The 21,877-nt window shown below is 44.6% G+C and overlaps 1 protein-coding gene across 1 annotated transcript in view; it reads left to right on the top strand.

Moving 5' to 3' along the window:
- The window catches only part of LOC126259648 (ribosomal protein S6 kinase delta-1), a 207,463-nt gene that overhangs the window by 134,549 nt on the left and 51,037 nt on the right, over positions 1–21,877 (top strand). The window contains exon 11 of the mRNA XM_049956580.1: positions 13,685–13,866. Coding sequence (XP_049812537.1) covers positions 13,685–13,866 — 182 coding nt within the window. The remainder of the gene's footprint in view (positions 1–13,684; positions 13,867–21,877) is intronic.

The raw sequence follows: 21,877 nt of genomic DNA, 5'->3' as shown, positions 1-21,877 counted from the left end.
ATAATAAAGGAACAGGAACAGTGGAGAATTGATGGAGGAAATGGTTGGTGTCTTTTTATACTAGAAGGTAGGTTACAGGTAATAGGCTGAAGGTACTGGTCCATGAGAGCAGGAGAGCAGAGATTCTCTCTGTGGCAGTACAGTATCTGGCCGTAAAACGACATCCTGAGTGGTTGAGTTTATGGGCTTAGGAAGCTTGTAGAAGGTAGGAGTGTGTGTGTGTGTGTGTGTGTGTGTGTGTGTGTGTGTGTGTGTGTGAGAGAGAGAGAGAGAGAGAGAGAGAGAGAGAGAGAGAGATTCAGGGGAGAGGTTCTGGGATGCACCCAAGAATTTAAGGAGGGCTGGAGAGCCTGTTGGACTTCTGGAATGGTGTAATTGTGGCAGGATCTGACAGCTGGCTTAGTTCCTCCAGCAGATGATCCCACCAGTTGCTAACGAAGTGGTGAGGCTTTGTCAGCAGGTAGAATTATAACATCAGGATCAGATTTTAGGTTGTGATGTATGGTCCTTTTTCTGGATGTAAGGTTGGCTTGACCATCAAATTACCCATCACTGGCTGCAACCCCTCCATCCACAATGATTTATATTTGTTCAAATTCCATCAGTCCATAGTCCTCAGCAACCTAGTTATGCAAAACCACGTAAATCAGGCCTAGATCTCCTTGCAACACTTCCTCTGTATCCATATTCTTGGACTGTAACTGTCCACTACCTCCACAAAAGCCTGCAGGAACCCTCCCTAGCATCTCCTCATAGCCCACAAACATTGCCTCACAGATCTTCATTTACCCCATCCTCGAAAACTCCTCTACCATCCAGAACCTAAACAGATCGGAAACAACTCATGAACCCCCTGCGGGTTCGGGGGTAAGAATAGGCCTGCGGTATTCCTGCCTGTGGTAAGAGGCGACTAAAAGGAGTCTCAAACGTTTCGGCCCTTATGTGATGGTCCCATGTCGGGTTTGACCTCCATACCCCAAAATAATTCCGAAGAGCGAGCTGATTGGGGAAGGGCGCCTTATTTGGTGCATTGTGTCCATCGTGCGTTGAGACCTTTCGCCAGCTTATTCGTTGTTGCATTGCAGTCCTGCCCGCCCTCCATCTCTTGGGCATGGATACGTTCCTGCATGCACTTTCCGCCATGCAATGTGCAGTGCTGCTTTATGCACTGACGATGACCATGTATTACTGGATGGTAGCCAGTCTGTTGTGGTGGGGCGCCATGTACCCTGTTGATTGTAGCTCCCTGACAACACAGGGATCGCTCTACTGATGTCTGCGCTGTTAACTCCCTGCGTATGCCAAGGAGTAGATGCCCATCTCCCCGGGGCATCAGGACTCCCAGCAATGGCCATCCTGTCAGGTGGCCCTTGTTGTGGCTGGGCGGCACCCGTGGGGAGGGCCCTTGGTCGGAGTAGGTGGCATCAGGTTGGATGACACGCAATGAAGTGTGGCACATCTTCTCTTGCTGGTGGCCAACCACCAGCAGTCTCTAAGCATTTGAGGTCTCACTTTAAAGCTAACATGTATGACCCCAAATCGTTCCCCTCCCTGGCCACAACATGGGAGGAATGAAAGGCTATGAATGACAGCGAAATGTATTCACCCCGGTATCTCGTCTGTACCAGATCTGATGGGGAATCCTTTGTGTCTGTGAAGCCTCAGTTCTTTGTAGAGCATTTAGAGGACAAGTTTGGGGAGGTGGAGGGCTTGTCCAAAATACAGCCCGGGTCAGTCTTGATAAAAACAGCATTCTCTGCCCGGTCACGAGCATTGCTCACTTGTAAGAAACTGGGGGTTGTTTCAGTTACTATCACGCCCCATAAAAGCTTAAATATGGCCCAGGTCATTATTTTCCACAGTGCTCTTCTTTTACAGTCCGATGACAAGCTGCGCGCCAATTTAGAGCAACGAGGTGTCCATTACATCTGGCGCATCCTCTGGGGTCCAAGGGATCATCAAGTTGCCACCGGTGCCTTCATTTTGGCCTTCGAAGGTGATACATTACCTGAGAAGGTCAAGGTGATGGTCTACCGCTGTGATGTCAAGCCATATATCCCTCCCCCTATGCGGTGCTTCAAGTGTTGGAAGTTCAGCCATATGTCTTCCCTCTGTACTTCCAGCCTCATATGTCGCGATTGTGGTTGTCCATCCCATCCTGAAACTCCATGTGCCCCGCCTCCCATCTGTGTTAATTGCAAAGACCACCATCCCCCTTGCTCGCCGGACTGTAAGATTCTACAGAAGGAAAGGAAAATAATGGAATACACGACCCTGGACTGACTGACCTACACTGAGGCTAAGCGGAAATTTGAACGGCTTCATCCCGTGTGCATGACATCATCTTATGCCACCACTGTCACTCCTGTTACAGTTCCATCAGCTGCACCACTTACAGTCAGCTCTCAGATACTGAAGGACCACACCTACCCCCTTGATGGTGGGGGGCACTTCCCTCCCTGTTGCTCCCGCACCACCGACCTCGGGAGCAGCACCCCCTCAACCACCCGGGACACCAGTCCCCATTTCTAGGCCAGAGAAGCATAAGTCTTGTTCAGCTTCTCTTGCTAGGAAGGGATCCCTTGAGTCACTCCCTTCCCAGGTTCCTACCAGCGGCACAGCAGCGAACACCCGCCGGTGGCTGAAGAAGCCACATGTCGCTGGTCGTCGAGCTTCGCGATCCTCTTCAGTCCCGGAGACTGAATCGAAGAAGCCCTCCCAGCAAGGGCAACCAAAGGAACAGCGTGAGACAGTGAAATTGAAGACCCCTAAGACCAAGGTACCTGCGGTGGCACCCACTCCATCACTACCTACAAGCTCTGCGTCTGAGGATGAGGTGGAGATTCTTGCGTCCGCTGAGGACCTTGATCTCGCCGGTCCCTCGGACATGATGGATATCGCCCCCGTCGGTACTCAGTCTGTGACAGCAGGTGACCCAGCAGCATAATTTGCCTCCTCGGTCTCTTCACGCCTTTCTCGACCATGGACAATATTATCCTCCTGTGGAACTGCAGCGGTTTTTTCCACCATCTTACTGAGCTCCGACAACTTCTCAGCCTTCACCCTTTCCTCTGCATTGCTCTCCAGGAAACTTGGTTTCCAGCAGCGTGAACCCCCGCCCTCCGTGGCTATCAGGATTATTATAGGAACCAGGTAGCTTATGAGAGGGTATCTGGTGGCATCTGCATCTACGTCCTTCACTCCCTTTACAATGAGTCTGTCCCTCTGCAAACACCTTTAGAGGCTGTCGCTGTTCGGGTGTGGACGCCTCAGGCTGTTACTGTCTGCAGTCTGTACCATCCACCAGATGGAGATATCCCGCAGCATGTCCTGGTTACACTGATAGCCCAATTGCCGCCTCCTTTTCTGTTACTGGGCGACTTCAATGCCCATAACCCTCGGCAACAGGCCGAGGCAGGTTTGTTGAGCAAGTGTTGGCACAGCTCAACATTTCTCTTTTAAATAATAGTGCCTTGACACATTTCAGAGTGGTGCATGGCACGTACTCAGCCATGGACCTTTCAAACTGCAGCCCTAGCCTATTACCATCTGTCCAATGGAGTGTGCATGACGACTTCTGTGGTAGTGACCACTTTCCGATCTTTCTGTCACTGCTGCAGACACACTCTTCTGGGCGCCCCTGCAGATGGGCTACGAATAAGGCTGACTGGGACTTGTTCGCCTCCATTGTCACTATTGAGCCTCTTTCCAATGACGCTATTGATGTGGTGGTTCACTCGGTCACCACCGGCATCTTTACTGCTCGGTCACCAACAGCATCTTTACTGCCGCAGACTCTGCCATTCCCTGTTGTTGTGGGTCCCCTTGGCGGAGGACTGTGCTTTGGTGGTCGCCCGATCTCGCTGAGCCGATTAAAGATCGCTGGCGAGCACTCCACCTTCACAAGTGGCATCCCTCATTGGAACAGCTCATTACCTTTAAACGGCTCCGTGCGCGAACCCGCCGCCTCATTTGCCATCGCAAGCAGGAGTGACTATTGGACCAGTGTCAGTGAACCTGCACTTTCACTGAATGGATAAGTCTGTACTGACTCCGACACAATTGCAAACTGCTTAGCAGGGCATTTTGCTCAGAATTCCACTTCTGTGAATTACCCAGTGGTCCTCCGCTCCCTGAAAGAGCGGTTGGAACGTCGGGGCCTTTCAATTCACACGCGCCACCCTGAATTGTACAATGTTCCGTTATGTGAGTAGGGATTCCAAAGTGCCCTAGCTGCTTGCCCTCATACGGCTCCCGGGCCAGATCGCATCCACTATCAGATGCTCAAACACCTGTCAGTAGACTGCCAGCAATGCCTCCTAGACCTTTACAAATGTATCTGGGTTGCGGGTGAGTTCCCATCACAATGGCGGGAAAGCATCGTAATCCCTGTTTTGAAACCTGGCAAGAGCCCACTGGAGGTGGACAGCTACCGCCCCATTAGCCTCACCAACGTTCTTTGCAAGTTGCTAGAACGATGGTGAGCCAGTGGTTGAGTTGGCTACTTGAGTCTTGGGGCCTTCTGGCTCCGTGTCAGGGTGCGTTTTGTAAAGGCTGCTTTGCTGCCAATAATCTGGTGTGCCTGGAGTCTGCCACCCGTACAGCCTTTGCTCGCCGTAAGCACCTGGTCGCCGTCTTTTTTGACAAGCAGAAGGCATACAATATGACATGGCGACATCACATCCTCTCCACACTTCATGGTTGGGGTCTTCGGGGTTCACTCCCGATTTTCATACAAAATTTTCCGTCGCTTCGTTCCTTCCGCATGCAAGTTGCGGCCTCACATAGTTTCTCCCGAGTTCAGGAGAATGGGGTTTCCACAAGGATCTGTCTTAAGTGTTGTTGTGGTCTTCAGTCCTGAGACTGGTTTGATGCAGCTCTCCATGCTACTCTATCCTGTGCAAGCTTCTTCATCTCCCAGTACCTACTGCAACCTACATCCTTCTGAATCTGCTTAGTGTATTCATCTCTTGGTCTCCCTCTACGATTTTTACCCTCCAAGCTGCCCTCCAATGCTAAATTTGTGATCCCTTGATGCCTCAAAACATGTCCTACCAACCGATCCCTTCTTCTAGTCAAGTTGTGCCACAAACTTCTCTTCTCCCCAATCCTATTCAATACCTCCTCATTAGTTACGTGATCTACCCACCTTATCTTCAGCATTCTTCTGTAGCACCACATTTCGAAAGCTTCTATTCTCTTCTTGTCCACACTAGTTATCGTCCATGTGTCACTTCCATACATGGCTACACTCCATACAAATACTTTCAGAAATGACTTCCTGACACTTAAATCTATACTCGATGTTAACATCCTTGCCATTGCCAGTCTACATTTTATATCCTCTCTACTTCGACCATCGTCAGTTATTTTACTCCCTAAATAGCAAAACTCCTTTACTACTTTAAGTGTCTCATTTCCTAATCTAATTCCCTCAGCATCACCCGATTTAATTTGACTACATTCCATTATCCTCGTTTTGCTTTTGTTGATGTTCATCTTATATCCTCCTTTCAAGACACTGTCCATTCCGTTCAACTGCTCTTCCAAGTCTTTTGCTGTCTCTGACAGAATTACAATGTCATCGGCGAACCTCAAAGTTTTTACTTCTTCTCCATGAATTTTAATGCCTAATCCGAATTTTTCTTTTGTTTCCTTTACTGCTTGCTCAATATACAGATTGAATAACATCGGGGAGAGGGTACAACCCTGTCTCACTCCTTTCCCAACCACTGCTTCCATTTCATGCCCCTCGACTTTTACAACTGCCATCTGGTTTCTGTACAAATTGTCAATAGCCTTTCGCTCCCTGTATTTTACCCCTACCACCTTCAGAATGTGAAAGAGAGTATTCCAGTTAACATTCTCAAAAGCTTTCTCTAAGTCTACAAATGCTAGAAACGTAGGTTTGCATTTTCTTAATCTTTCTTCTAAGAGAAGTCGTAAGGTTAGTATTGCCTCACGTGTTCCAACATTTCTACGGAATCCAAACTGATCTTCCCCGAGGTCCGCTTCCACCAGTTTTTCCATTCGTCTGTAAAGAATTCGCGTTAGTATTTTGCAGCTGTGACTTATTAAACTGATAGTTCGGTAATTTTCACATCTGTCAACACTTGCTTTCTTTGGGATTGGAATTATTATATTCTTCTTGAAGTCTGAGGGTATTTTGCCTATCTCATACATCTTGCTCACCAGATGGTAGAGTTTTGTCATGACTGGCTCTCCCAAGGCCATCAGTAGTTCTAATGGAATGTTGTCTACTCCGGGGGCCTTGTTTCGACTCAGGTCTTTCAGTGCTCTGTCAAACTCTTCACGCAGTATCTTATCTCCCATTTCGTCTTCGTCTACATCCTCTTCCATTTCCATAATATTGTCCTCAAGTATTTCGCCCATGTATAAACCCTCTATATACTCCTTCCACCTTTCTGCCTTCCCTTCTTTGCTTAGAACTGGGTTGCCATCTGAGCTCTTGATACTCATACAAGTGGTTCTCTTCTCTCCAAAGGTCTCTTTAATTTTCCTGTAGGCAGTGAGACAAGCCTCTACATCCTTACATTTGTCCTCTAGCCATCCCTGCTTAGCCATTTTGCACTTCCTGTCGATTTCATTTTTGAGACGTTTGTATTCCTTTTTGCCTGCTTCATTTACTGCATTTTTATATTTTCTCCTTTCATCAATTAAATTCAATATTTCTTCTGTTACCCAAGGATTTCTATTAGCCCTCGTCTTTTTACCTACTTGATCGTCTGCTGCCTTCACTACTTCATCCCTCAGAGCTACCCATTCTTCTTCTACTGTATTTCTTTCCCCCGTTCCTGTCAATTGTTCCCTTATGCTCTCCCTGAAACTCTCTACAACCTCTCGTTCTTTCAGTTTATCCAGGTTCCATATCCTTAAATTCCCACCTTTTTGCAGTTTCTTCAGTTTCAATCTGCCGATCATAACCAATAGATTGTGGTCAGAATCCATATCTGCCCCTGGACATGTCTTACAATTTAAAACCTGGTTCCTAAATCTCTGTCTTACCATTATATAATCTATCTGATACCTTTTAGTATCTCCAGGCTTCTTCCAGGTATACAACCTTCTTTTATGATTCTTGAACCAAGTGTTAGCTATGATTAGGTTATGCTCTGTGCAAAAATCTACAAGGCGGCTTCCTCTTTCATTTCTTCCCCCCAATCCATATTCACCTACTATGTTTCCTTCTCTCCCTTTTCCTACTGACGAATTCCAGTCACCCATGACTATTAAATTTTCGTCTCCCTTCACTACCTGAATAATTTCTTTTATCTCGTCATACATTTCATCAATTTCTTCATCATCTGCAGAGCTAGTTGGCATATAAACTTGTACTACTGTAGTAGGCATGGGCTTTGTGTCTATCTTGGCCACAATAATGCGTTCACTATGCTGTTTGTAGTAGCTAACCCGCGTGTCTGCCTCTTTTTAATTGCAATTAATGGGCTTGCTGTGGCAGTGGGAACGTCTGTCTCAGCTTCCTTGTATGCTGACGACTTCTGCCTGTACTATAGCTCCACTGGTTTTGCAGCTGCTGAACGGCAGCTGCAGGGCACTATCTGCAAGGCGCATATTGGGCTGTAGAGCATGGCTTCCGGGTTTCGGCTGCCAAGACCTGCGTTATGCAATTCTGCCGGCAGCACACTGTACACCCTGAGCCACGGCTTTATCTTGACGGCGAACCTCTTGCTGTGGTGGGGACGCATCAGTTTTTGGGATTGGTTTTCGATACCCGGTTGACTTGGCTGCCGCATATTCGGCAGCTTAAACAGACGTGCTGGTGGCATCTTAATGCCCTCTGCTGCCTGAGCAGCACCACTTAGGGGGGCTGATCGCTCTATATTGTTGCAGCTCTACAAAGCCCTAGTTCAGTTGCGACTTGACTATGGGAGTGTAGTGTATGGTTCATCAGCGCCCTCAGCATTGAAGCTGCTTGATCCTGTGCACCACTGCGGGGTCCATCTAGCGACAGGTGCTTTTCGAACAAGTCCAGTGGCCAGTCTACTAGTGGAGGCTGGAGTCCCTCCATTGCACATCAGGTGCCGCCATCTGCTCGCCCACTATGCAGCGCATGTCCATAGCTCTCCTCAGCATCCGAATTACTGTCTTTTGTTCCCAAGTACTGTGGTTCATCTCCCGGAATGGCGGCCTCAGTCGGGTAATGATCGCTGTCCGTGTCCATTCCGTACTGTTGGAACTTGAGTCCTCTCCTTTCCAGGGTCCTGTGCAGGTCCATACACATACGCCTCCATGGTGTATGCCTTGGCCGAAACTACAGCTGGACGTATCGCATTCTCATAAGGACTCTGTTCCTCTTTAGGCACTCCGCAGTCACTTCTTCTCGATCCTTGATGACTCCCAGGGTTCTGAAGTCGTCTATACTGACGGCTCGCTGGTTGATGATCGCATAGGCTTTGCCTTTGCTCACTTGGCCCATATCGAACAGCGTTCCTTGCCGGATGGATGCAGTGTCTTCACTGTCGAGCTGGTGGCCATCTCTCGTGCCCTTGAGCATCTTCGTTCCTGCCCTGGCGTGTCCTACATATTATGCAGTGATTCGCTGAGTGGTTTACAGGCCATTGATCAGTGCTACCCACGTCATCCTCTGGTAGCTTTTATCCAGGAGTCAGTTTATGCCCTCGAACGATCTGGTCAATCAGTAGTCTTTTTATGGGCCCCGGGACATGTCGGAAGCCCGGGAAATGAGCTCGTTGACAGACTGGCCAAACAGGCCACTCATACGCTGCTTCTGGAGATCGGAATACCCGAACCTGACCTCCAATCGGCGTTACGCCACGAAGTTCTTCAGATTTAGGATGGTGAATGCCGCGGCTTGGTTATGCCCAATAAACTCCGCGCCATCAAGGAGAGCACAAATAATTGGAAGTCTTCTCTGCGGGCTTCTCGCAGGGACTCTGTGGTCCTCTGCCGCCTTCGCATTGGCCACACTTGGCTGACGCATGGCTATCTTCTCTGGCGTGAGGCCCCACCTTGTTGTCGCAGTGGTTCACGTTCGACAGTGGCCCACCTTTTGGTGGACTGTTCACATCTCACCGTTCTAAGAGTGAATTTTAATCTCCCTGACTCCCTTCCTTCGATTTTAGGAGCCGATGCCTACACGGCTAACTTAGTTTTAAATTTTCTATGTGGCGCTGGTTTTTATTCTTCAATTTAAGTTTTAGTTCCTGTCCTTTGTGTCCCTGTGCTCTCTACCCTAGTATTTTCAGGTTAGAGATTTTAATGTGTTGCAGAGTGGCTGGCCTTTTTTTCTCCTCGTGATCAGCCAGCCCAGGACATCTGCTGTACAGTTTTAAACTCTTCTGCCTGTTTCTTGTCTGTCTGTGCTTTTCTTGTCGTCAGTTGTCTCTAGTGTGTTCATCTTTGTGTGGTTTTTTTTTTCCCCCATCTCGAACTCCTGTGGTGTATCCTGTATGTTTTCCGTTTTATCCCATGGACTTAGTTTGATGGAACAAGGGACTGATGACCATGTAGTTGGTCCCTTTAAATATCAAACCAACCAACCAACCAACCAACTCATGAACCTGTCCTCTAAGAGCCTCAGTCCCACAGAATTATTGTTCCTTTCTGAAGGCTTTAGCTTTTTCCCCACTCCCAAATTTAGTCATGCTCTCTTTTTTTAAAGACATTCTATATTTCTGCTGGTCCCTACAGTTGAAACACGTTCCAGCCCTGCTAACCCGACTCAATCCAAACAGATTCACTCCTCCATCTAACTGTGATCCACCACTTACTACCCCCAAATCACCCACTGTTAACTTTAAGGAATTTCCCAACCTCAAACCTTGACTCACCATGATCCGCCAAATCTCTCAGTGTGGAAACGAACCTCAAATCTACAGAAAGAATCATACTCCACCACTTAAAAACTGAATTAAATTAGAATTATATTAATACCTTCAGTTGCTGACAGGCATTGATATATATCAACAGAGACAGGTGAAAATGTGTGCCCCGACCGGGACTTGAACCTGGGATCTCCTGCTTACATGGCAGATGCTCTATCCATTTGAGCCATCGAGGGCACAGAGGATAGTGCGACTGCAGGGACTATCTCGCGCATGGCTCCCGCGAGACCCACATTCTCACCTTGCATGTCCACACACTACATTCGTAGTGTCCTACCCCAACACACTCATTACTCGTGGAAGACACTCTTACCGAGACCCGTAAGAGTTTGGGGAATATGTGTGCATCCGCATAGTTGAAGGAGGTCATGGCCGGTATTGCCAGAACTATATAGTTATATGGATATGGTGTCTGTTCTTTCAAACATGTTCGAAAGAACAGACACCATATCCATATAAATACTTAAAAACTGATCCTGATACTATAATCCCACCGGCTGACAAAGCCTCTGTCGCTATCACGAACTGCGAGGGGCTGTCTGATATGTCCATTTTCTGCCCTGCAACAGTGATCTCATTCCAGAAATCCATCAGGGTATCCACCACCTCCTCACATGAGGTCCATCCCTTAACCTCCCCTCTGAGTGTCGCTCTCACCTTACCTTCAGCACTTACCATACTCTTACCTACTACATGCTTCCTGAAGTCCGTAAACTCAACCACAAATGATGCCCCACTGTTGCCAGTTACTGTGCCCCCACGGAGGGAATCTCTGCTCTTGTGGACTAACACTTTCAGCCTATTACCCATAACTTTCCTCCTATATAAAAAGACACCAACCACGTCCTCCACTGACTCTCCACAGTTCCTATTCCATTTCCAACGGGTGGCCCGTTAGTCTCTGTAGATGCCATCTTCCCTTTATACTAATAGCCCCAATGTCCATGGCTTTGCAGAGTGAGATGATGCAGTGATCAGCAAACTGGAATCACATTTGGGAGGACGACAGTTCAAACCTGTGCCTGGCCATCTTGATTTAGATTTTCTATGATTTTCCTAAATCACTTCAGGCAAATGCCAGGATGGTTCCTCTAAAAGGGTACGGCCAGTTTTTGTCCCCATCCTTCCCTAATCTGATGGGACTGGTGATCTCACTGTCTGGACCCCTCCCCCAAATCAGCCAACTAAACCCATTGCCTTGCTGCTATTGAACACTACCATTCCCAATGTTACAGCAATGGGCATACCCATGGCACCATTCTGTGGCAACCTATTTGTGGGTCATGTAGAGGAATCTATTCTAACCATGCAGAATCCTAAACCCCTCAAGTGTTTCACATTTATTGACAACATTTTCAGTATATGGACCGAGGGTGAGGACACATTATACACATTCCTCCAGAATGTCAGCACCTCTTCCCCCATTTGCTTCACCTGGTCTTCCTCAACACGAGAAGTCACCTTCTTTGATGTTGACCTCTATCTCAAGGATGGTTACGTCAGTACCTCTGTCCTCATCAAACCTACTGACGTCCAGTGATACCTCCACTTTCACAGCTGCTGCCCATTCTGTACCAACAAGTCTCTTCCATACAGCCTAACGACCCATGGTTGTCACATCTGTAGTTACAAGCAGTCTTTCTCCAAATATGTCAAGGGTCTCACTGAGGCCTTCATAGACTGAAATTACCATCCCAAACTTATCCAGAAACAAATCTTCCACGCCTTGTCTTTCCAGTCACCTACCACATCTCATGTACCCAATGTCTAGCCACAAAGGAGCACTCATCTCATGACTCAGCACCATTTGGAACTGGTTTGACTGTGTTACATTCTCTACCAGGGTTTCAACTACCTCTTGTCATGCCCTGAAATGAGGATTATCCTACCCACTATCCTCCCGAGACCTCTCCCACAGTGATATTCTGCCACCCACCGAACCTACACAATATCCTTGTTCAACCCTGTTCCACTGCTGCAACCAACCACTTGCTTCATGACTCATATCCCTGCAATCAACCTAGATGCAAGACCTGTGCCATACATTCTTGCACTACTACCGACACCTGACCTGTAACAGGGGTCTCCTATCCTATCAAAGGCAGGGCCACCTGTGAAAGCAGCTATGTGATCTACAAACTAAGCTGCAACCACTGTGTTGCTTTCTATGTGGGTATGACAACCGATAAGCTGTCTGCTGACATGAATGGCCAATGGCAAACTTTTGCCACGAAACAGTTGGACCACCCACTTGCTGGACACACTGCTAAACATGGTGTGCTTCACTTCAATGACTGCTTCACAGCCTGTGCCATCTGGATCATTACTACCAACTCCATATTTTCTGAATTGCACTGATGGGAACTCTCCCTACAATATATCCTTCATTCCTGTAACCCTCTGGCCTCAACCTTCAGTATATCCTGGTGTGTGTGTGTGTGTGTGTGTGTGTGTACACGAGAGAGAGAGAGAGAGAGAGAGAGTTGTCATTATTTCTGTTTTCCATCTTTGGATAGTTGCTTTAAAGTTTGTGGAGGTATGTTCCATCTATGTGGCTAATTGAAGACAGTTTGTTTATTGCCATACAAGTTTTGCTTCTTTTATTTGTGAAGCATCATCAGTGGCTTGTAGTATATATTTCTATTTATACATATGATAAACATATTATGTAGTAGTTACAGTATGTTGCTGTGTTACATTTTGTCATATTTTTCTCTTGTCTTTTAGGTTAGAATCAACTTTTGCAGCTCAAATTTTGAGACAAAGATATTAAGGTTCACTCGGAAGCACAAAACAGTAACACTCATGATAAGACTAAAAGAAAGAAATGGTACGCTGTTATGTACAAAAGCAAAGCAACACACAGGATATCAAATATATTAAAGAAACATGGATTACACCTAGCTTACAGAACAAGAAACACACTCCAGTCACATTTACAAAAAACAAACAAACCAGATAAATACCAAGGAGCAGGAATATACCAGCTAAAGTGCCAAGAATGTAAATTTGTGTATCTGGGGATGACAAGCAGGAACTTCAAAACTAGGTATAAAGAACATATAAGAAGTTGGAAATATGAAAATAGCCATTATACCTTTGCTAAACACCTGATAAAACATGGACATGAATCATACAACATGGTAAGTGACATGACATTTATCAGAGTCAATAATCTCACACACACACACACACACAAACAAAAGACGACAGATAAACATATAACAACAGTCGGCAACAGTACAAACTGAAAACAAACATACGTTGACCACAAAATGGAAAAGTGCAAGTGATGTATGCAATGTGTTGAATGAAATGTGGGTGAAAGAATGCCGGCAATTGGCCAACTGGAGCGTGGAAACGAACGTATATATCTGCAGGATTACCCACGTGAGCTAACAGCGCTGAAAATTGTAACACTGAACGATAATTTCACATCATGAAATTTGTGCTACAAAAGTTGATTCTGACCTAAAAAAACAAGAGAAAAGAATGACAAAATGTAACATAGCAACATACTGTAACTACCACATAATATGTGTACTATATGTATAAAAAAAACGTGTTATAGACCACTGAAGATGCTCCACAAATAAAAGGAGTGAAACCCGTGTGCCAATAAACAAACTACCTTTTCATATTCAGTATACTGTATGAAATGCTTAAAATTTGAGATATGATGTCTCTTGTCACTGTTGAGTAATTCATAAGCAGGACACCGTGAAAATGATAATGTTACAAATGTCTATATGTGGTATATAATTTCAGTAATATATTTACTGTCTATTTTTCCACAGGATATGTGTGAAGGGCGTGCAAGGACCATGTCTGGTAGTCTGGATCGAGGTCATCAATGGTCGAGATTTCTTTCAATGAATGATTGTCATAGACCACTGCTGCCAGAAGTTACAGTTTGTGAGTGGGCTGCGCAGTTAGTTCTTTGCTTGGAATCATTGCATCAGTGGGGAATTATCTGCAGGTAAATATCTTTTTTATTCTTTGCAATTCTGGTCTGCGTACTCTTACTTTGCATTAGGTGTTTGCTCACAGCATTCATGTGTCACTTTTGGTTAAGAGGGGCTCCTGTATGAATTCTCTTACTGTTTGTTTTTGGAGTTTCTCAAGGAAAAAGGCATAAATTGAAAAGATAATAATATGGACAATTATGAAGGGAAAGCATCATATAAACAACAAGTGGGAAAGCATAGACAGCAAACGAAAGTCCGACACAATATTAGGAGGTATCCTATGACTTCTGTCACCTCATTCTACAGCAACACTGAAATTGTGTGGGGAGACGGAGTACCCAGAAGGTCTGGGTAGTAGAAATTAAAACTTACCGTAACATCACTAACCACATTCTCGATAGGCAGACACCCCAGATGAGACTGTCGAATTAATTCAACGGAGCTACTCTGGGCATGCAATGTGTGTATGTGCAGCACTTGTATCCTACCAGCAAATTGTGTAGCACTTTGAGGAAGGACACAATGCCATGGGAATTTCATGAATAGGTTACTGCTATAAGCAACAAGGTGGAAAACAGAGACTGCTACTCACCACATACAGGAGGCATTGAGTTGCAGGCAGGCACATCGAAGATGGCTGCTAAAAATATTTCAATTTTCAGACGAAGTCCTTTTTCACAAGTGAAAAACTCTCACACATTCACACAAGCTCAACAAATATCATGTAAAGTTATATGTTCCATCATCCCTTGTTTCCAGGATAAATCTATTTGACACTGTTTGTGTGTGTATGACAGAGTGATGATAAATTATGAAATCATTGCTTCTCATATTTTACAATTTACCTTCATAACTAGTGTTTCAAAATGACACCTCCAGTTTCCACATGAAGAAACCTCAGGTGATATTGCTGATCCACTAAAAGAACTGCTATGACGAATTGTCTAGGACAGGTCCGACTGCTGTATCATACTGCTGGTTTTGAGGGGTGTGCAGGGGCTTCTAAATGCTGACGTACATTCCAGCCCTTATTACCAAGTAAATTACACTTGTAATACTACTAAATTTATTAATTGAGAAATTACACTGAAAATTACTGCTCACAGCAATATTTTCACTTGCCACTGATGGAGTGTTGTGACTGTTGTTGATTCCACCATGGACAAATGTTGACAACATATAAACAGAAACTTAGGAATCAGCTCATTGTTTATAGCAGTAACCTATTCCTGAAATTGCCATGGCATTGTTACCTTCCACAAAATGCTACACATGCTGGTAGCAGGATACAGTCACTGCGCACGCGCGCGCTCTCTCTCTCTCTCTCTCTCTCTCTCTCTCTCTCACACACACACACACACACACACACACACACACAATGTATAATGCTACACATGCTGGTAGCAGGATACAGTCACTGCGCACGCGCTCTCTCTCTCTCTCTCTCTCTCTCTCTCTCACACACACACACACACACACACACACACACACAATGTATGCCCAGTGTGTCACTATTGAACTAATTGGGCAGTGTCACCTGGGGTGCCTGTCCATAAAGGATGTGGCTCATGATGCTACTTACAAGTCTGCATTTCTACTACCCAGGCCTTCTAGGTACTCTGTCTCCCCATACAGTTTCAGTGTTGCTGTACCCTCAGGTGACAAAAGTCATGGGATACCTCCTAATATTGTGTCAGACATTATTTTGCCCCGCTTAGTGCAGCAGCTTGATGTGGCATGGACTCAACAAGTTGTTTCAATTTCCCTGCAGAAATACTAAGCCATGCTGTTTCTGTAGGTCTCCATAATAATCGAAAGTGTTGACATTGCAGAATTTTGTGCACGAACTGACCTCTCGATTATGTCCCATAAAGGTTTGATGGAATTCATGTCAGGCAATCTGGCTGGCTAATCATTCGTTTGAATTGTCCAGAATGTTCTTGAACCCAGTCGTGAACTATGTGTGACATGGTGACATGGCGCATTTTCATCCATAAAAATTCCTTCGTTGTTTGGGAACATGAAGTCTCCGATTAGCTGAATATAAACATTTCCAGTCATTGAACAGTTCAGTTGGAACAGAGAATCCAGTCCATTCCTTGTAAACACATTGCACACAATTCTGGAGTCACCACCAGCTTGCACTTCACCTTATTGACAACTTGAGTCCATGGGTTTGTGGGGTATGCACTACACTTGAACCCTACCATCAACTCTTACCAACTGAAATTGGGGAATCATCTGACCAGACCATGGTTTTCCAGTCATCTAGCGTCCAACCCATATGGTCATGAGCCAGGAGAGACAATGCAGATGATGTGCTATTAGCAAAGACACTTGCATTGGCCGCCTGCCCACTCGCATCGCTCATAGCCCTATAAATGCCAAATTCGTGATACATCCCACATTGATTTATGTAGTTATTTCACGCTGTTGCTTGTGTGTTAGCACTAACAACTCTACGTAAATGACACTGCTCTTGGTCATTAATTGAACATTGTGTTGTCCGTGGTGAGAGGTAATGCCTGAAATTTGGTATTCTTATCACACTGTTGAAACTGTGACTCTCAGAAAATTGAAATTCCTAATGATTTCCAAAATGGAATGTCCCATATGTCTAGCTCCAACTACCATTCTGCATTCAGTGTCTGATAATTGCTGTTGTGTGGCCACAATCATATAGGAAACCTTCTCACATGAGTACTGATGATAGCTCTACCAGTGCATTGGCCTTTTATACCTTGCATATGAGATAGTAGGCTACTGCCATCTGTATATGTGCATATTGCTATCCCGTGACTTTCATCATCTCAATGTACATAAGAACATTCAGTTGTTCTGGCACAAATGCTGGTGGTCCCTCTGTGGGACTGTCTCTAGGGCTTCGTGGGAACTATCTTTCCAGCTGTAATCGGCTGTTACGTGGCCACTGCACACAACATTGCATTCATGGCAACAACCCACTGACATTATGCCACTTTCTAACCCAGTATCAGTTTTTGAAAACTATACATTTTAATGTATAACATTCTAGCAGATGTAGCACAGGCTGTAGAAAACATTCTATTCACCGTATAGCAGCGTGATGGAGGAGATTTAATTTTTGATTGTGGACGCCAGTTGTCTTAGACACTTTGAACCAAGGGACCTCTTACAAGAGTGCATCATTCTAATTTTCATTCCATCTCTCTCCAGTTATTAACTAGAGCTCCAGGTCCACTGTCATTAGTACTAATGCTGCTTATGATCGCATGTGTCCCCAACTTCAAGAACCATGGAATGATTTACTCAGAAATCAGTCTTTGTTAATTTATTATTTGGACACTTATGACCTCATCTGTTTTGTTTTTCCTGTCCATTTGTATTTTCAAAGGTTCTTACCTGTGTGTAGCCAAATAATAAAAGAATTGCTCTCATGTTATTTTTCTTTTATTTAACTAGACAACAAACATAGGTTTGAATTGTACAAAAACAGTTGCAATTGATTATGTTGGAAACTAGTGCTTGTATGAGTCAGTCCTGTGATTGTTATCTAGTTATTATATCAATCATGGCAATCTCTAAAGCAACAATCACATCTTTGTTCACAAGATTACTCGTGTGGTCATGCAAGAACCAGTCATCTGTGGCCATGCTCAATAACTGCTGCTGTGGCATGTAGAACAACAATTTAACGGTCTTACTGTGCTTAAAAAAAAAGTAACAGTGCTACAGTGCAGTGCATAAATTTCTTTCCCACCCTGTGATAACAAGAATGCACACTTATATGAGGAAGAAAATAAAAGAAATATCTGTGCTCACATGCTAAAGGAATTAATTTTCATAATTTTCTACCAAATGAGCGTAAGATTTTGACTGAAGACGTGAATAACAGTTTCAGTAACAATCATGTCTTGGTGGTAAGTGTACTACTAAATTGCATGTAAAAACAGCTGTGATCTGTGATCTGAACTATTGACCTAATGTGTGAACTAATTGTAGAATAATATAAAAAACATTGTCTATGTGCACAAATTATGCTGTAATTATATGTTATTGACATTGCCTACACCTGTACAATTACATGTTACAAGTGGAAAAAAATTGAAATTTGAAAATTGAAGTCGAAACTTCATTTACATCATGTTGACCTCTAGTTTGTAGACACAACATGGCCATTCAAAAGGGTGCCTCGGCAACGTAATGTGGCAAAGGCTGTCAAAAACTGCTCTGTGGTGGTAATTTTAGTTCAGAATACTTGATCAAGGTGACAATGGTAAAATACTAACTCAATTTCATATTCCCATAAGACAATCCACATTTAGGCTTTCTGTTTTTTTCCCTTAATCACTTAATGCAAAAGCCTGATTGGTTCTTTTGAAAAAGTAAATGATTGATTTCCTCTCCCATCTTTTGACAAGCTGGGTGTGTGTTGTTTCTCTAATGACCGTGTTGTCACTGTGACATTAAATCTTTGTTATGCTTCTTCTTCAGAAGAGTGCCATTACTCTAGTTAAATATAAACTCTTTCATGTTTAATGTAGTGACTGTACATGTACACTAAGTTGGTATATCAGGATGTGTGGTAATTCAAGAATTACAGTTTATATTGTAAACTATGCCATTAAACTGCTCCAGTTGTACCAACTCATACAAGTAAGAACTACAAAATACATTAGTCTTTGAGCGATTTATGGAAACTGTTTGGGAATAGTTTACTTAGTTATATGATGCCACACACATAGGTATTTATCATGCAGAAAACAATAATTCAAATAATCAAACAGTGGAAAATCGAGGATGGAATGTAACAATATTATAAATAGGAAAGTTGCTACTCACCATATAGTGGAGATGCTGTCACAAGTAGGCACAACAAAAATACTGTCACAAATAAACCTTTCAGCCTGTAAGGCCTTTGTCAAAAACAGACAACACACACACACACACACACACACACACACACACACACACACACAGGACTGCAGTCTCAGGTACGTGTAGCCACACATGTGTGTGTGTGTGTGTGTGTGTGTGTGTGTGTGTGTGTGTGTGTTGAAACAGGTATTTTGTATTGGAGACAGTGTCATCTATTACTTTATTTGAATTATACTATGAAAAAGAAAGTTGCTACTCATCATATAGCGCAGATGCTGAGTCGCAGATAGGCACAACAAAAAGACTGTCACAAATAAAGGACTTTGTCAAAAATAGATGATACACACACACACACACACACACACACACACACACACACACACACACACACACACTGCCATACTTCCTTAATGGTTTTTGCAAATTGCCTTACATGCTCGCCCTCCGCTCCCAGCCTTGGATGAAGCATGTCAAAACGTGATGGCATCTTCCGCCCATACACCACTTCGTACGGCGACAATCCTGTCAATGTATGTACCTTACTATTACACGCACTGGTTACGAATTGCAAGTACACATCCCAGTCGGTGTGTTGACTATTTACATAGTGACTCAACATCTTAGTGTTCGTGCGATGCACTCTCTCCGTTCGTCCGTTTGCTTGCGGATGGAATGGACTAGTCCGTAGTTTCTTCACCTTCAGTAACTTACACAGTTGCTTCATCAAATCAGACGTGAAATTAGTACCTTGATCCGAGATTAAGAACTGAGGTATCCCATACCTGAGTAACCAATTATTAACTAAAGCTTGTTCCACTGTACTTGCTTTTTGATCTGGTAATGCGACCATGACTAAATACCTAGAAAAGTGGTCAATCACTGTTAACACATACTTATTCCCTGCTGCACTCCTATTAAATGTGCCTAATATATCAATTCCCATTTGTTGGAAAGGTCTGTCTGCCTCGGTAATCTTTGAAGCTGAATCTTTTGATGGCTCAAGTCCGCACGCTGTGCGCGTGGCACACAATTCCTGACGTACTCGTCCACGTCTTGACATCATGTCCTTCACCAAAACTTCTCCGCTATCCGCCAATCCGTAGCTCTTCTCACGCCATGTCCTGAAAGAAAATGGTCATGTGCCTGTTGCAAAACTTCAGATCTTAACGCTACTGGTACGACGACATGCGGGCCGTATTTCGTCGACCTGCAAAGTAACCCGTCCTGTACTAGGAACTGCGGTTGCTTTCTGAACAATTGGTAATCACTATCCACGGCTTGTGACCTTTTACACTCATCTTCAATCACCCCTGTTACTTGTAATATTGCCACTTTCCTGCTCAATGCGTCAGCATTGGCATGTTTCACACCTGGCTTTTGTATTACCTCATAATTGAACTCACTGAGTTTCAGCGCCCATCTCGCTAACCTACTCGCTGGGTGTTTCAGACCTAATACCCATTTCAGAGCTGAATGATCCGTCACAACCTTAAACCTTCTCCCGTACAGATAACATCAAAAGTACGAAATCCCGTATATTACCGCTAACAATTCCTTCTCCGTCGTGGAATAATTTTGTTCCGCCTTGTTAAGTTGACAAGACGCGAACGCAATCGGATGTTCTTTGCTATCAATATCTTGCCCAAGTACAACCCCAAGAGCGTGATTAGACACGTCACATTGCAGTATAAACTCCTTCGAAAAGTCTGGAAACTTCAAAACTGGATCTGATGTCAGTATCTGTTTCAACTCTTGAAATGCTTTCTTGCACTCTGATGTCCACTGGAAGGTAACACCTTTTCTTAGCAACTTGGTTAGTGGCCTTGCTATTTCTACGAACCCCTGTACAAATTTTCGATAATAGCTTGCAAGACCAATATATGATTGCAGTTGTTTAACCGTTTGCGTAACCAGAAAATCTCATACTGCAGAAGTGAGACAAGGATCTGTCCGTACCCTGTCCTGACTGATAACATGCCCAAGATAATTTACTTGTGCTTGTGCAAAATGGCATTTGTCCAAACTTAATGTTAGCTGTGCTGCCTCTAATCTTTTAAACACCTCCTATAACCGTTCCACATGCTGCTCTATATCTCTTGAAAAAGCTATAATGTCATCCAGATACACCATGCATTTTTTCGGTTTCAACCCAAAAGGACTCCATCCAACAACCTCTGAAATGTTGCTGGGGAGTTTTTTAGTCCAAACAGCATTCTTTTATACTTGAAGTGACCGCAATGCGTCATAAATGCTGTTTTTGGCCTGTCCTTTGGACATACTTCAATCTGGTGATAACCACTTCGCAAATCCATAGTGGAGAAAAATTTGCACTGCCCTAACATATCTAACATATCTGTGATATTCGGAATCGGATATACGTCCGCTACTGTCCATTCATTCAAATGTCTGTAATCGCAACAAAAGCGAAATTTTTTCGACCCGTCCAGTGTCTTCTTCGGAACGAGGACCACACTACTAGGCCAAGGATTATTACTGTGATGGATTATCCCATCTTCCAGTTGTTGCTCTATTCTCTGCATGTGCTGCTCTTTTGCAACTTATTTTCTTCAGTCAGTTTCTTAACTTGCTCTGTCAATGCGACTACGGCGCCACTTGTTCTGTGTGTCTGGCATTTTCCATGTGACATACCTCACCTCACAAAAATAAAATTGTATTACCCAGAAGCAAGTTACCCCCTGCGGGTCCGGGGATTAGAATAGGCCCGAGGTATTCCTGCCTGTCGTAAGAGGCGACTAAAAGGAGTCCATCCCCCTCACGGGGGTAGTTAGCGCCTGCGTCCGGAGACGGACGGTTTCACGACCTATAATCGTGGTCTTTTTGGTTTTTCCTTCTCGTTTCTTCCTTCCTTTCGTTGGTTCCTTTCTTTGCTCTTCTCCACTTCACTGTCTTCCTTACTTTTTCCCTTGACTTCTCCTTGCCTTCTCCTTGCCTCCTCCTCCTTGCTTTCTCATTGCCTTCTTCTCCTTGCCTTCTCTGGTCTCCGCCTCGGCGTTTGAGACAGTCTGTCCTCTTTCTCCCTCTCTTCTTTTTCCTCTCCTTCCTTCCTCCCTGTGCGTGTCTGAAGGCCGACCCACGCGTTCGCACGCGTAGCCGGTGACGGGGTAACGCGTAAGTCCCCGCCCTGGGTAGACATGTAAGGCACGC

The sequence above is a fragment of the Schistocerca nitens genome, chromosome 5, assembly GCF_023898315.1.
Source record: "Schistocerca nitens isolate TAMUIC-IGC-003100 chromosome 5, iqSchNite1.1, whole genome shotgun sequence".
In the NCBI taxonomy this organism is placed as follows: domain Eukaryota; kingdom Metazoa; phylum Arthropoda; class Insecta; order Orthoptera; family Acrididae; genus Schistocerca; species Schistocerca nitens.
This window is presented reverse-complemented; position numbering and strand designations above follow the sequence as displayed.